General features: G+C 41.5%; 1 protein-coding gene across 1 annotated transcript in view; it reads left to right on the top strand.

Moving 5' to 3' along the window:
* Nucleotides 1–15,213, top strand: part of si:dkey-225n22.4 (collagen alpha-1(XXI) chain) — a 120,519-nt gene that overhangs the window by 99,082 nt on the left and 6,224 nt on the right. The window contains exons 25-27 of the mRNA XM_062991196.1: nt 284–316; nt 11,801–11,947; nt 12,465–12,519. Of these exons, the coding sequence (XP_062847266.1) occupies nt 284–316; nt 11,801–11,947; nt 12,465–12,519 (235 nt within the window). The remainder of the gene's footprint in view (nt 1–283; nt 317–11,800; nt 11,948–12,464; nt 12,520–15,213) is intronic.

The following is a 15,213-nucleotide window of genomic DNA, read 5'->3' as shown; positions in this document are numbered from 1 at the left end:
CAATACAAAGCTTTCTACTGGCATCATTAGAAAGTCACCACTTTCAGTGGTCTAAAATAGAGGACAGTGAACTACGTAATCACCAGCAATGGGCATTAATCAGTGTAATTAATGTTGAAGAATAAAGGCTTTTGTGCATAGCTGTTCTTTCAGAACATGTACTTTAATCTTCTCCCTCTCACCGAGAACAAAAATACCCTTTTCAACAAGGTACACTTTTCTTTATGATATTGCTGTTTCCATTTTTAACAGGCTCTTTTGTTTCTCTTTTTTTCTGTATCAGGGTGAGGCTGGACCCAAAGGAAGCAAAGGAGAGGTTTGTAGAATTATACTTGTGAATTAAACATAATCAGTTTGACCTTGTGTTACACAGAGAGAAAAAAAGTTTTTGCTATGGAAATAATAGACACGTTCGTAGGGTGTTAACATCTGACAGGTTGACAGTTATCAGGTCGACTGAGCTTAAGATAAAGTGCGGGCAGCTTCGTGCTTGATTTTAGTGACCTGAAACTAATTTTAAATTAGCGCAAGGGCATCTGGAGGGAAAGGAATGCAATGTTCCTGACCTGCCAGTCACCTTCACTTAGTTAAGCTGTCTGGGTGGAAGAAGTTATATTTAAAGGATGATAAAGTGAGATGAGCAACCAATTCTGCCAACCATTTTAATTATCTGCACAGACCTATTAGCTTTACATTAACTTTAACATTTATCATGTATCATTGTCTTTGTACAACAGCGCAGGCAAACACTCTGGAGTGGACTGGAAGTTAATTTTCTGATTTCACCAATTCAAAATTTAAGCCTATGGCAGTGAAAAGATTGCTTAGCTGTGAAGAATTTCAGCTATATTCCATTTTGGCATTTAGCAGATGCCTTTATCCAGTATACAGTATACAGTCTAAGCAATTGAGGGTTAAAAGCCTTGCTCAAGGGCCCAACAGCAGCAACCTGGCAGTGGTGGGGCTTGACCAAGCAACATTCTGATTACTAGTCCAGTACCTTAACCTCTAGGCTATGGCTTGCCCCTCCATTCCATTATTCCAGCATCTTTTAAATCTTGCCTGTTTTTTTTTGTTTTTTTTGGATTACATCTGACCATTCAGACATAATTTTCATCATCATGAGATAATAGTTTTTTTCCTGACTTTGGCAAATAGACCACTGTTTCATCCACTTTGTACTAATAGACACAAAAAATTCAAATCCATATTTATATACTTTCTTTTATTTTTTCTTTTTCTACTGTCTTTTGTTTGGACAGTGACAAATGTTATCTAATCATTGAACCACAAAACACACACAAAAAAACTGTTTATACATAATTCAAATTCTGATAGACATTAAGTGTACAGTTTTATACACAAATTATTCAAAAGTGTGTGTGTGTGTGTGTGTGTGTGTTTTGTATTATACTCCTAAGAAAAATGGATGGCCTTCAATATGAGAAACTGCAGGAAACTGATGGCTAGGTTATGTTTAAATGTACTCTGAAAATAGGTGTCCCTCCAGTAGGTGGATTCACTACATTAGGAATAATCACAAACTAATAGTCATGTTGAGAACTGAGTGGAAATTTGTCACTGAGAGTGTAATTTTATTAAAACATTACTCCTAAAAAAAAATTGACACCTCCCAAAGTCCAAAGACATTAAGACATTAAGACAGTAAGTTGGGTGTTATTGGAGATCTAACGGTGTTTGACTTGAACTGATGAATGATGAATAATGTAGCTACCTGTTTTTCAATGTATTAAAGTGTAGGACATGACAATAAAAACTTAATAAACTAAACACTGGCAGTTCCTCTAAATCTGGCTAATCCTGTTAACCAAAAAATTAGCATCAGCATTTTGCAGCAATTTTATATACATACAGTATATATGGGTCCTGCCATCCATGTGGATGTTACTTTGACACGTACCACCTACTTAAGCATTGTTGCAGACCATGTACACCCTTCCATGGAAACGGTATTCCCTGATGGCTGTGGCCTCTTTTAGCAGGATAATGCGCCCTGCCACAAAGCAAAAATGGTTCAGGAATGGTTTGAGGAGCACAACAACGTGTTTGAGGCGTTGACTTGGCCTCCAAATTCCCCAGATCTCAATCCAATCAAGCACCTGTGGGATGTGCTGGATGATCCATGGAGGCCCCACCTCACACGTTAAAGGATCTGCTCCTAACACCTTGGTGCCAGATACCACAGCACACCTTCAGGGGTCTAGTGGAGTCCATGCCTCATGGGTCAGGGCTGTTTTGGCAGCAAAAAGGGGACCAACATAATATTAGGAATTTTGTTATGCCTGATCGTTGTGTGTATGTATATTAATATATATATATATATATATATATATATATATATATATATATATATACAGGTCCTTCTAAAAAAATTAGCATATTGTGATAAAGTTCATTATTTTCCATAATGTAATGATAAAAATTAAACTTTCATATATTTTAGATTCATTGCACACCAACTGAAATATTTCAGGTCTTTTATTGTTTTAATACTGATGATTTTGGCATACAGCTCATGAAAACCCAAAATTCCTATCTCAAAAAATTAGCATATCATGAAAAGGTTCTCTAAACGAGCTATTAACCTAATCATCTGAATCAACGAATTAACTCTAAACACCTGCAAAAGATTCCTGAGGCTTTTAAAAACTCCCAGCCTGGTTCATTACTCAAAACTGCAATCATGGGTAAGACTGCCGACCTGACTGCTGTCCAGAAGGCCATCATTGACACCCTCAAGCAAGAGGGTAAGACACAGAAAGAAATTTCTGAACGAATAGGCTGTTCCCAGAGTGCTGTATCAAGGCACCTCAGTGGAAAGTCTGTGGGAAGGAAAAAGTGTGGCAGAAAACGCTGCACAACGAGAAGAGGTGACCGGACCCTGAGGAAGATTGTGGAGAAGGGCCGATTCCAGACCTTGGGGGACCTGCGCAAGCAGTGGACTGAGTCTGGAGTAGAAACATCCAGAGCCACCGTGCACAGGCGTGTGCAGGAAATGGGCTACAGGTGCCGCATTCCCCAGGTCAAGCCACTTTTGAACCAGAAACAGCGGCAGAAGCGCCTGACCTGGGCTACAGAGAAGCAGCACTGGACTGTTGCTCAGTGGTCCAAAGTACTGTTTTCGGATGAAAGCAAATTTTGCATGTCATTCGGAAATCAAGGTGCCAGAGTCTGGAGGAAGACTGGGGAGAAGGAAATGCCAAAATGCCTGAAGTCCAGTGTCAAGTACCCACAGTCAGTGATGGTCTGGGGTGCCATGTCAGCTGCTGGTGTTGGTCCACTGTGTTTTATCAAGGGCAGGGTCAATGCAGCTAGCTATCAGGAGATTTTGGAGCACTTCATGCTTCCATCTGCTGAAAAGCTTTATGGAGATGAAGATTTCATTTTTCAGCACGACCTGGCACCTGCTCACAGTGCCAAAACCACTGGTGAATGGTTTACTGACCATGGTATTACTGTGCTCAATTGGCCTGCCAACTCTCCTGACCTGAACCCCATAGAGAATCTGTGGGATATTGTGAAGAGAAAGTTGAGAGACACAAGACCCAACACTCTGGATGAGCTTAAGGCCGCTATCGAAGCATCCTGGGCCTCCATAACACCTCAGCAGTGCCACAGGCTGATTGCCTCCATGCCACGCCGCATTGAAGCAGTCATTTCTGCAAAAGGATTCCCGACCAAGTATTGAGTGCATAACTGAACATAATTATTTGAAGGTTGACTTTTTTTGTATTAAAAACACTTTTCTTTTATTGGTCGGATGAAATATGCTAATTTTTTGAGATAGGAATTTTGGGTTTTCATGAGCTGTATGCCAAAATCATCAGTATTAAAACAATAAAAGACCTGAAATATTTCAGTTGGTGTGCAATGAATCTAAAATATATGAAAGTTTAATTTTTATCATTACATTATGGAAAATAATGAACTTTATCACAATATGCTAATTTTTTGAGAAGGACCTGTATATATATATATATATACAGGGGTTGGACAAAATAACTGAAACACCTGTCATTTTAGTGTGGGAGGTTTCATGGCTAAATTGGACCAGTCTGGTGGCCAATCTTCATTAATTGCACATTGCACCAGTAAGAGCAGAGTGTGAAGGTTCAATTAGCAGGGTAAGAGCACAGTTTTGCTCAAAATATTGCAATGCACACAACATTATGGGTGACATACCAGAGTTCAAAAGAGGACAAATTGTTGGTGCACGTCTTGCTGGCGCATCTGTGACCAAGACAGCAAGTCTTTGTGATGTATCAAGAGCCACGGTATCCAGGGTAATGTCAGCATACCACCAAGAAGGACAAACCACATCCAACAGGATTAACTGTGGACGCAAGAGGAAGCTGTCTGAAAGGGATGTTCGGGTGCTAACCCGGATTGTATCCAAAAAACATAGAACCACGGCTGCCCAAATCACGGCAGAATTAAATGTGCACCTCAACTCTCCTGTTTCCACCAGAACTGTCCGTCAGGAGCTCCACAGGGTCAATATACACGGCCGGGCTGCTATAGCCAAACCTTTGGTCACTCGTGCCAATGCCAAACGTCGGTTTCAATGGTGCAAGGAGCGCAAATCTTGGGCTGTGGACAATGTGAAACATGTATTGTTCTCTGATGAGTCCACCTTTACTGTTTTCCCCACATCCGGGAGAGTTACGGTGTGGAGAAGCCCCAAAGAAGCGTACCACCCAGACTGTTGCATGCCCAGAGTGAAGCATGGGGGTGTATCAGTGATGGTTTGGGCTGCCATATCATGGCATTCCCTTGGCCCAATACTTGTGCTAGATGGGCGCGTCACTGCCAAGGACTACCGAACCATTCTGGAGGACCATGTGCATCCAATGGCGGTGCCGTGTATCAGGATGACAATGCACCAAAACACACAGCAAGACTGGTGAAAGTTGAACATCTCCCATGGCCTGCACAGTCACCAGATCTAAATATTATTGAGCCAATTTGGGGTGTTTTGGAGAAGCGAGTCAGGAAACGTTTTCCTCCACCAGCATCACGTAGTGACCTGGCCACTATCCTGCAAGAAGAATGGCTTAAAATCCCTCTGACCACTGTGCAGGACTTGTATATGTCATTTCCAAGACGAATTGACGCTGTATTGGCCGCAAAAGGAGGCCCTACACCATACTAATAAATTATTGTGGTCTAAAACCAGGTGTTTCAGTTATTTTGTCCAACCCCTGTATATATATACAGTATATATATACAGTATATATACAGTGTATCACAAAAGTGAGGACACCCCTCACATTTCTGCAAATATTTCATTATATCTTTTCATGGGACAACACTATAGACATGAAACTTGGATATAACTTAGAGTAGTCAGTGTACAGCTTGTATAGCAGTGTAGATTTACTGTCTTCTGAAAATAACTCAACACACAGCCATTAATGTCTAAATAGCTGGCAACATAAGTGAGTACACCCCACAGTGAACATGTCCAAATTGTGCCCAAATGTGTCGTTGTCCCTCCCTGGTGTCATGTGTCAAGGTCCCAGATGTAAATGGGGAGCAGGGCTGTTAAATTTGGTGTTTGGGGTACAATTCTCTCATACTGGCCACTGGATATTCAACATGGCACCTCATGGCAAAGAACTCTCTGAGGATGTGAGAAATAGAATTGTTGCTCTCCACAAAGATGGCCTGGGTTATAAGAAGATTGCTAACACCCTGAAACTGAGCTACAGCATGGTGGCCAAGGTCATACAGCGGTTTTCCAGGACAGGTTCCACTCGGAACAGGCTTCACCAGGGTTGACCAAAGAAGTCGAGTCCACGTGTTCGGCGTCATATCCAGAGGTTGGCTTTAAAAAATAGACACATGAGTGCTGCCAGCATTGCTGCAGAGGTTGAAGACGTGGGAGGTCAGCCTGTCAGTGCTCAGACCATACGCCGCACACTGCATCAACTCGGTCTGCATGGTCGTCATCCCAGAAGGAAGCTGACGCACAAGAAAGCCCGCAAACAGTTTACTGAAGACAAGCAGTCCAAGAACATGGATTACTGGAATGCCCTGTGGTCTGACGAGACCAAGATAAACTTGTTTGGCTCAGATGGTGTCCAGCATGTGTGGCGGCGCCCTGGTGAGAAGTACCAAGACAACAGACAACTTGCCTACAGTCAAGCATGGTGGTGGTAGCATCATGGTCTTGGGCTGCATGAGTGTTGCTGGCACTGGGGAGCTGCAGTTCATTGAGGGAAACATGAATTCCAACATGTACTGTGACATTCTGAAACAGAGCATGATCCCCTCCCTTCCAAAACTGGGCCTCATGGCAGTTTTCCAACAGGATAACGACCCCAAACACAACCTCCAAGATGACAACTGCCTTGCTGAGGAAGCTGAAGGTAAAGGTGATGGACTAAACCCAATTGAGCACCTGTGGCGCATCCTCAAGTGGAAGGTGGAGGAGTTCAAGGTGTCTAACATCCACCAGCTCCATGATGTCATCATGGAGGAGTGGAAGAGGATTCCAGTAGCAACCTGTGCAGCTCTGGTGAATTCCATGCCCAGGAGGGTTAAGGCAGTGCTGGATAATAATGGTGGTCACACAAAATATTGACACTTTGGGCACGATTTGGACATGTTCACTGTGGGGTGTACTCACTTATGTTGCCAGCTATTTAGACATTAATGGCTGTGTGTTGAGTTATTTTCAGAAGACAGTAAATCTACACTGCTATACAAGTTGTACACTGACTACTCTAAGTTATATCCAAGTTTTATTTCTATAGTGTTGTCCCATGAAAAGATATAATAAAATATTTGCAGAAATGTGAGGGGTGTACTCACTTTTGTGATACACTGTATATATATATATATATATTTATACAGTATATATATATACAGTATATATATATATATATATATATTAGGGCTGTCGAAGTTAACGCGATAATAACGCATTAACGCGACCTCAATTTAACGCGATTAAAAAAATTAGTGCCATTAACGCAAATTCTAGTTCATGTTGACACTTGACTGGTAGAACAAACGTTTTAATGTCGGACTTGCCACCGTTTTTCATTTGCGGTTTGTTAACATAATGTAACCGATCGTGGTAGTGATGCACTTGCATAATAAAGAAATAAATACACGCTATATTCACAAGTTGTCGGGAGCAGAACACTTTATTACACTTAATTAACTTCTTCTTCTGTACCGAATACCGGAAAGCTGAGTCGAGCACGTTAGTTCATGAACTATGGAAGCCCCAAAGGGTCAAAACACACTCACTTCGTGTAGAAACGTCCATCAAACCATCGTCACGATACAACCACAGACAAGTCTGATACAATAACTACGCCTTATCCCACCTAAAGCACCGCTGATCTACAATGTTTGCTGATGGAGAAATTCTAACCTACAATCTGACATTTACTGCCTAGTATGTGAGTGAATAAACAACCTTACAGTTTTCTCTTGTCCCAGCAGTTTTTAACATACAGTAAGTACATTTAGCATAAAATGTGTTCACCATTTTAATTGTAACATTTCACTTAAAAATCCTTGTTTTCTATAACATTTACACAGATTTTTTTTAATGTGATTAATCGCGATTAACTATATGAAATTCTGAGATTAATCGCGATTAAAAATTTTAATCGTTTGACAGCCCTAATATATATATATATATATATACAGTGGGGGAAATAAGTATTTGATCCCCTGCTGATTTTGTAAGTTTACCCCCTTACAAAGACTTGAACAGTCTATAATTTTTATGGAGGGTTTATTTTAACAGAGAGAGACAGAATATCAACAAAAAATCCAGAAAAAAAACATTAAATAAAAGTTATAAATTAATTTGTATTTAATTAAGGGAAATAAGTATTTGATCCCCTACCAACCAGCAAGAATTCTGACCCCCACAGACCGGTTATGTGCCCATGAGGCACACAAATTAGTCCTGTCCCTGTATAAAAGACTCCCGTCACAGAATCAGTTTCTTCCATTCAAATCACTCGACCACCATGGGCAAGACCAAAGAGCTATCAAAGGACGTCAGGGACAAGATTGTAGACCTACACAAGGCTGGAATGGGCTACAAGACCATCAGCAAGAAGCTTGGTGAGAAAGAGACCACTGTTGGTGCGATAATTCGAAAATGGAAGAAATACAAGATCACAGTCAATCACCCTCACTCTGGAGCTCCATGCAAGATCTCACCTGGTGGGGTAAGAATGATTCTGAGAAAGGTAAGGTCAGTCCAGAATTACACGGGAGGAGCTTGTCAATGAACTCAAGGGAGCTGGGAGCACAGTCACCAAGAAAACCATTAGTAACACACTTCGCCGTAATGGATTGAGATCCTGCAGTGCCCGCAAAGTCCCTTTGCTCAAGAAGGCTCATGTGCAGGCCCGTCTGAAGTTTGCCAATGAACACCTGAATGATTCAGAGAAAGCTTGGGAGAATGTGATATGGTCAGATGAGACCAAAATTGAGCTGTTTGGCATCAACTCCACTCGCCGTATTTGGAGGCAGAGAAATGCCCAGTGGGGATGGTGTTCTTGGGGTCATATCCAGCATTTCTCTGCTCCCAGCTCCCTTGAGATCATTGACAAGCTCCTCCCTTGTAATTCTGGACTGACCTCACCTTTCTCAGAATCATTCTTACCCCACCAGGTGAGATCTTGCATGGAGCTCCAGAGTGAGGGTGATTGACTGTGATCTTGTATTTCTTCCATTTTTGAAGTATCGCACCAACAGTGGTTTCTTTCTCACCAAGCTTCTTGCTGATGGTCTTGTAGCCCATTCCAGCCTTGTGCAAGTCTACAATCTTGTCCCTGACGTCCTTTGATAGCTCTTTGGTCTTGCCCATGGTGGTTGAGAGATTTGAATGGAAGAAACTGATTCTGTTACAGGTGTCTTTTATACAGGGACAGGACTAATTTGTGTGCCTCATGGGGGGTCAGAATTCTTGCTGGTTGGTAGGGGATCAAATACTTACTTCCCTTAATTAAATACAAATTAATTTATAACTTTTATTTAATGTTTTTTTTCTGGATTTTTTGTTGATATTCTGTCTCTCTCTCTTAAAATAAACCTTCCATAAAAATTATAGACTGTTCAAGTCTTTGTAAGGGGGTAAACTTACATTTTCAGCATTTAGCAGACGCTTTTATCCAAAGCGACTTACACATTGAGCGGAACACAATGAGCAATTGAGGGTTAAGGGTCTTGCTCAGGGACCCAACAGTGGCAACTTGGTGGTGGCGGGGCTTGAACCGGCAACCTTCTGTTTACTAGTCCAGTACCTTAACCACTGAGCTATCACTGGCCCTTACAAAATCAGCAGGGGATCAAATACTTATTTCCCCCACTGTATACATATATACATATATAAGGTTAAGGGTCTTGGTTAAGCCATATATATATATACAGTGTATCACAAAAGTGAGTACACCCCTCACATTTCTGCAAATATTTTATTATATCTTTTCATGGGACAACACTATAGAAATAAAACTTGGATATAACTTAGAGTAGTCAGTGTACAACTTGTATAGCAGTGTAGATTTACTGTCTTCTGAAAATAACTCAACACACAGCCATTAATGTCTAAATGGCTGGCAACATAAGTGAGTACACCCCACAGTGAACATGTCCAAATTGTGCCCAAAGTGTCAATATTTTGTGTGACCACCATTATTATCCAGCACTGCCTTAACCCTCCTGGGCATGGAATTCACTAGAGCTGCACAGGTTGCTACTGGAATCCTCTTCCACTCCTCCATGATGACATCACGGAGCTGGTGGATGTTAGACACCTTGAACTCCTCCACCTTCCACTTGAGGATGCGCCACAGGTGCTCAATTGGGTTTAGTCCATCACCTTTACCTTCAGCTTCCTCAGCAAGGCAGTTGTCATCTTGGAGGTTGTGTTTGGGGTCGTTATCCTGTTGGAAAACAGTTTTCGAAAGGAGGGGATCATGCTCTGTTTCAGAATGTCACAGTACATGTTGGAATTCATGTTTCCCTCAGTGAACTGCAGCTCCCCAGTGCCAGCAACACTCATGCAGCCCAAGACCATGATGCTACCACCACCATGCTTGACTGTAGGCAAGATACAGTTGTCTTGGTACTTCTCACCAGGGCGCCGCCAAACATGCTGGACACCATCTGAGCCAAACAAGTTTATCTTGGTCTCGTCAGACCACAGGGCATTCCAGTAATCCATGTTCTGGGACTGCTTGTCTTCAGCAAACTGTTTGTGGGCTTCCTTGTGCGTCAGCTTCCTTCTGGGATGACGACCATGCAGACCGAGTTGATGCAGTGAGCGGCGTATGGTCTGAGCACTGACAGGCTGACCTCCCACGTCTTCAACCTCTGCAGCAATGCTGGCAGCACTCATGTGTCTATTTTTGAAAGCCAACCTCTGGATATGACGCCGAACACGTGGACTCAACTTCTTTGGTCGACCCTGGCGAAGCCTGTTCCGAGTGGAACCTGTCCTGGAAAACCGCTGTATGACCTTGGCCACCATGCTGTAGCTCAGTTTCAGGGTGTTTGCAATCTTCTTATAGCCCAGGCCATCTTTGTGGAGAGCAACAATTCTATTTCTCACATCCTCAGAGAGTTCTTTGCCATGAGGTGCCATGTTGAATATCCAGTGGCCAGTATGAGAGAATTGTACCCAAAACACCAAATTTAACAGCCCTGCTCCCCATTTACACCTGGGACCTTGACACATGACACCAGGGAGGGACAACGACACATTTGGGCACAATTTGGACATGTTCACTGTGGGGTGTACTCACTTATGTTGCCAGCTATTTAGACATTAATGGCTGTGTGTTGAGTTATTTTCAGAAGACAGTAAATCTACACTGCTATACAAGTTGTACACTGACTACTCTAAGTTATATCCAAGTTTCATGTCTATAGTGTTGTCCCATGAAAAGATATAATAAAATATTTGCAGAAATGTGAGGGGTGTACTCACTTTTGTGATACACTGTATATATATATGAAATTGCTGCAGAAATATGTGTGCAGTACCGACTGCATCTTTTCACATGCACGAGGCGCGTTCATATGCAGATCAGCCTTGTGCACAGAGAGCCACACCTTGATCAGCATTATTCCCCAACTCTGCGCAGACGCCATCAATCAGCCAGCAGAGGTTGTAATTGCACCAGTTATGTGGAGCCCTGGTCCAGCTTGTCCCACCCTGTGAACAACAGCCAATTGTTGTTCATGTAGCCGCCCAGCCCACATGGATGGCAGAGCTGAGATTCGATACAATGTATTCGAAATCCCAGCTCTGGTGTGCTAGCGTATTTTACCACTGCGCCACCTGAGCGGCTGCAATTTATATTTGATCATATTTAGCTTTCTCTTTTTTTTTTTAGGGACGTAAGATGCATATTTAAAATTTTATTGTAGCCTGAGTCATTTTTTAAACAAAGCCATTCTTTCATTTCCTTTTATTTTTTTTCAGATACTGAACATTGGCTATGACCATAGCACTGCATAGTTTGACTGGATACACTTCACTTTGGCCACAACTGTCCATCACTGTTATGTATATAAAATGTTATAATAAAAATGCTTTTATAGTGTCTAATGACATGCAAGCCAGTGACATGTTATTTTTTTGTACTTTTGTTTTGTAACAATTGTACTGTTGTTGTTTAGTGTACGTTTCATGACATGCAATGTATTTCATCATGACTGTGCTTACAGTTAACAATGTACATGTTATTAATCAAAATCCTTCTGAATCACTAATGCTTTGCTTTCCATAACTTAGAGAGGTTCTTCAGGTGAGCCTGGAGTTAGAGGCCTTGATGGAAAGAAAGGAGACTCAGGACATGTAGGAATAGTTGGGCCACGTGGTTCTCCTGGACAGGATGGATTACAAGGCCATCCAGGTCTTCCAGGACATCCAGGCAAACCTGTGAGTTTACTTTCTTTAGATCAGGCTACCGAAGCCATTAATGATCAGATGAGCACATTGGTTATTTGGTAGTAAAGATGCACAAAGAAACGACTGAAGCTTTGACTTGAAGTCTTTGGAAAATATACACAATATTGCTTTGTCTGAAATTACATACTACAATTCTAAATAGTACTTGAAATTGAAATATCATTGGTGGTGTTATATATTTGGTTAGATTTAGTACGATATGCTATTTGGGAGATTCTTGAGTATTTTTGTCAGGTTGTTTAAAGTACCTTTCTCCTCCTGTTTAAACTGTGGAGATGTTTGCAATGAAGTCAGTGTTAAGTGTTTTTATGCATGTTTTCCTATTTTGCTTTGAATATGTGATTTTTCATAGACGTGTCTTAATCAAGTAGGTAATGATTTGTTAAATGTAGCATAAATACAATTTTCAGGTCTGTTTTTGTAACAGCAATAACACATGCAAAAGAAACTGCAAACATTTTAAGAAACTGCCCAAACTGTGTTTCAGGGAAAGCCTCCTTCTAACGAACACTTGAAAAAGCTGTGTGGAGATGTACTAAGACGTAAGTATTTGACCTCAGCAAAAGTCAGCACTTTATATAAGAAGCTGGTGAGCAGTAAATACTACAAGTGTAGGCAGTATTGTAACTGATGTGTTATAACCAGGGCCCTACTAAATTTATGAGAAAATGTGCATCCTTTCACAGACCTTGTTTTAAAAAAAAAAAAAATCACAGATTTTTAAAGAAAAGTGCCACATTTCACGGCAGTCATTAAATTACACTCATAAATTGAATGATAGAATCAAAAGAAGGTACAATACACAGCACAGCCTACTTTAATAGCTTCCTCTCAAAGACCAAAATACTCATCTGTGTTTTGACACCCCCCTCTGTGTCCACATAATCAGTTGGGAGTTTTCCAAACTCAGTTATCTTAGTAGTGCTTTTAGCTGCTTTAGACTTCGACATCTTGGACATTTTGTCTAATTGATTGCTAATGTAATCGAGCGTCTTTAGAGTTTGCTGAGTTTATAAAGAAAGAAAGAAACTGTACATAGACAAATTACCTGTAATATAATACTTTACTGGCTTGTTCCTTTGAGCACAGACCACAGAGAGATGATCACCTGTGTAGAGAAGCACACTTTACAGAATCCCTAAAGTGACAAAATGCGCTCAACACAAACACACACATCAAACATTATCAGCACACTACACCACAGAAAAGACTCTTACACGAACTTAATTATAATGCCATCCATATTGTCCCTCATATACGGTACACGGATGAAAAATGTTAAATTGCTAAACACAAACCCTAAATTTAGAATTTTACAGCAAATTGCATATTTCACGTGAAATGGCTCTTTTTACGGTCTGTGACGCAATTTTTACTGTTGTGAATTAGGTAGCATCTTAGTTAGATAGATAATTGTGTGTGTATAGGTATAGATAGTTGTGTGTATATAGGTATAAAGCAGACATATGAAAACCTGTAATAGATGGTGAGTAAAGGCTGCACAAAACATAAGCTGGGTCTAACATGTGAGGCTGGAACCCAAAATCATTCCAAAGAGTTGGGCTCCTGCCGCTGAGACACCCTGCTTTAATGGACTCACTGTGAGGAAAGGAAGTCTTAGAGTCTGTCTTAGTATTCATCCTACTGGGCCAGTAAATCAAACAAATGAAAGAACTTCCCAGAGTACCTTATTTATAAACTGCTGGAAGAGGGCAGTAAGAAGATGGCCATTCAGGAGTTGGTAAGGGGTTGGGTCCTTTGTGAAATGAGGAAGGTGCTCACTAGCGGGTGGTGCTGTTGGGGAATCAGGTGCTGGCGCCACAGTCTGGGCCGGTACTAAGGTCTTCAACTGGACCAGGATCTGCTTAGGCACCTGCTTGTGCAGATCCAAAATGGTGCCTTGAGGCTTTACGACTTCCTTAACTCTGTCCAGCTCCACTTGGTCCATAATTGGCTAGGCCTCACCGTAATAGTTAATGAGGAAGGGCTGCTGCATAGTGACATAGTGACTGAGGCAGGAATCAATATGACGCTGAAGAGCGTCAGAGTCAAATGCTCTACAATGCGAGGTAACCGGAAAAGCAGCAGAGAATGGAAACAAAGGGAATTTAGAGCCTATGAGGTGGGGAAGCAAAACACAGTTGGGTAACAGTGAATTCGGAGCAGTTCATGAGCGGAAACAAAAGAATATACTAATAAACTAATCCTTATTGAATTGTGATTGGCACATCATGCTGCTTACTGGTTCCACCAATGTGCTACAACATGATAACAGTCCAATGCTTTTCCCTTTAGACCTAACTAAAAGAAAGAATGACTGTGGTGATGACTGATTCCTTAATAGGTTCAACACACTAAACACTAAAATAGTTTTACTTTTTAAAAAGAATGCTGTCTAAAATGCCTTGTTAGTCAAAACATACTGCAAAGACTCAGCACTGCACTGAACTGAAAGCACAGCTTTAGGGTGCTGAGCTAAGGTGTCGTGCATCAGTGCTACTGTTATGAGGTATAAGAGTTTATTTAGTTTATTACTGTGCTTCCTTTTGCTGGTGGAAGCAGTGGTATCAGGTTGACTTGTTACAAATAACTACACTGATCAGCCATAACATTAAAACCACCTCCTAGTTTCTACACTCACTGTCCATTTTATCAGCTCCACTTAGTTCTACAATTACTGACTGTAGTCCATCTGTTTCTCTACATACTGTTTTAGCCTGCTTTCACCCTTTTCAATGGCCAGGACCCCCACAGGACCACCACAGAGCAGGTATTATTTAGGTGGTGGATCATTCTCAGCACTGCAGTGACACTGACATGGTGGTGGTGTGTTAGTGTGTGTTGTGCTGGTGTGAGTGGATCAGACACAGCAGCGCTGATGGAGTTTTTAAACACCTGACTGTCACTGCTGGACTGAGAATAGTCCACCAACCAAAAATATATAACAGCGCCCTGTAGGTAGCGTCCTGTGACCACTGATGAAGTTCTAGGAGATGACCAACTCAAACAGTAGCAACAGATGAGCGATCGTCTCTGACTTTACATCTACAAGGTGGACCAACTAGGTAGGAGTGTCTAATAGAGTGGACAGTGAGTGGACACGGTATTTAAAAACTCCAGCAGCGCTGCTGTGTCTGATCCACTCATACCAGCACAACACACACTAACACACCACCACCATGTCAGTGTCACTGCAGTGCTGAGAATGATCCACCACCTAAACAATATCTGCTTTG

This window comes from Trichomycterus rosablanca, chromosome 3 (genome assembly GCF_030014385.1).
Source record: "Trichomycterus rosablanca isolate fTriRos1 chromosome 3, fTriRos1.hap1, whole genome shotgun sequence".
NCBI classification, from domain to species: Eukaryota; Metazoa; Chordata; class Actinopteri; order Siluriformes; family Trichomycteridae; genus Trichomycterus; species Trichomycterus rosablanca.
This window is presented reverse-complemented; position numbering and strand designations above follow the sequence as displayed.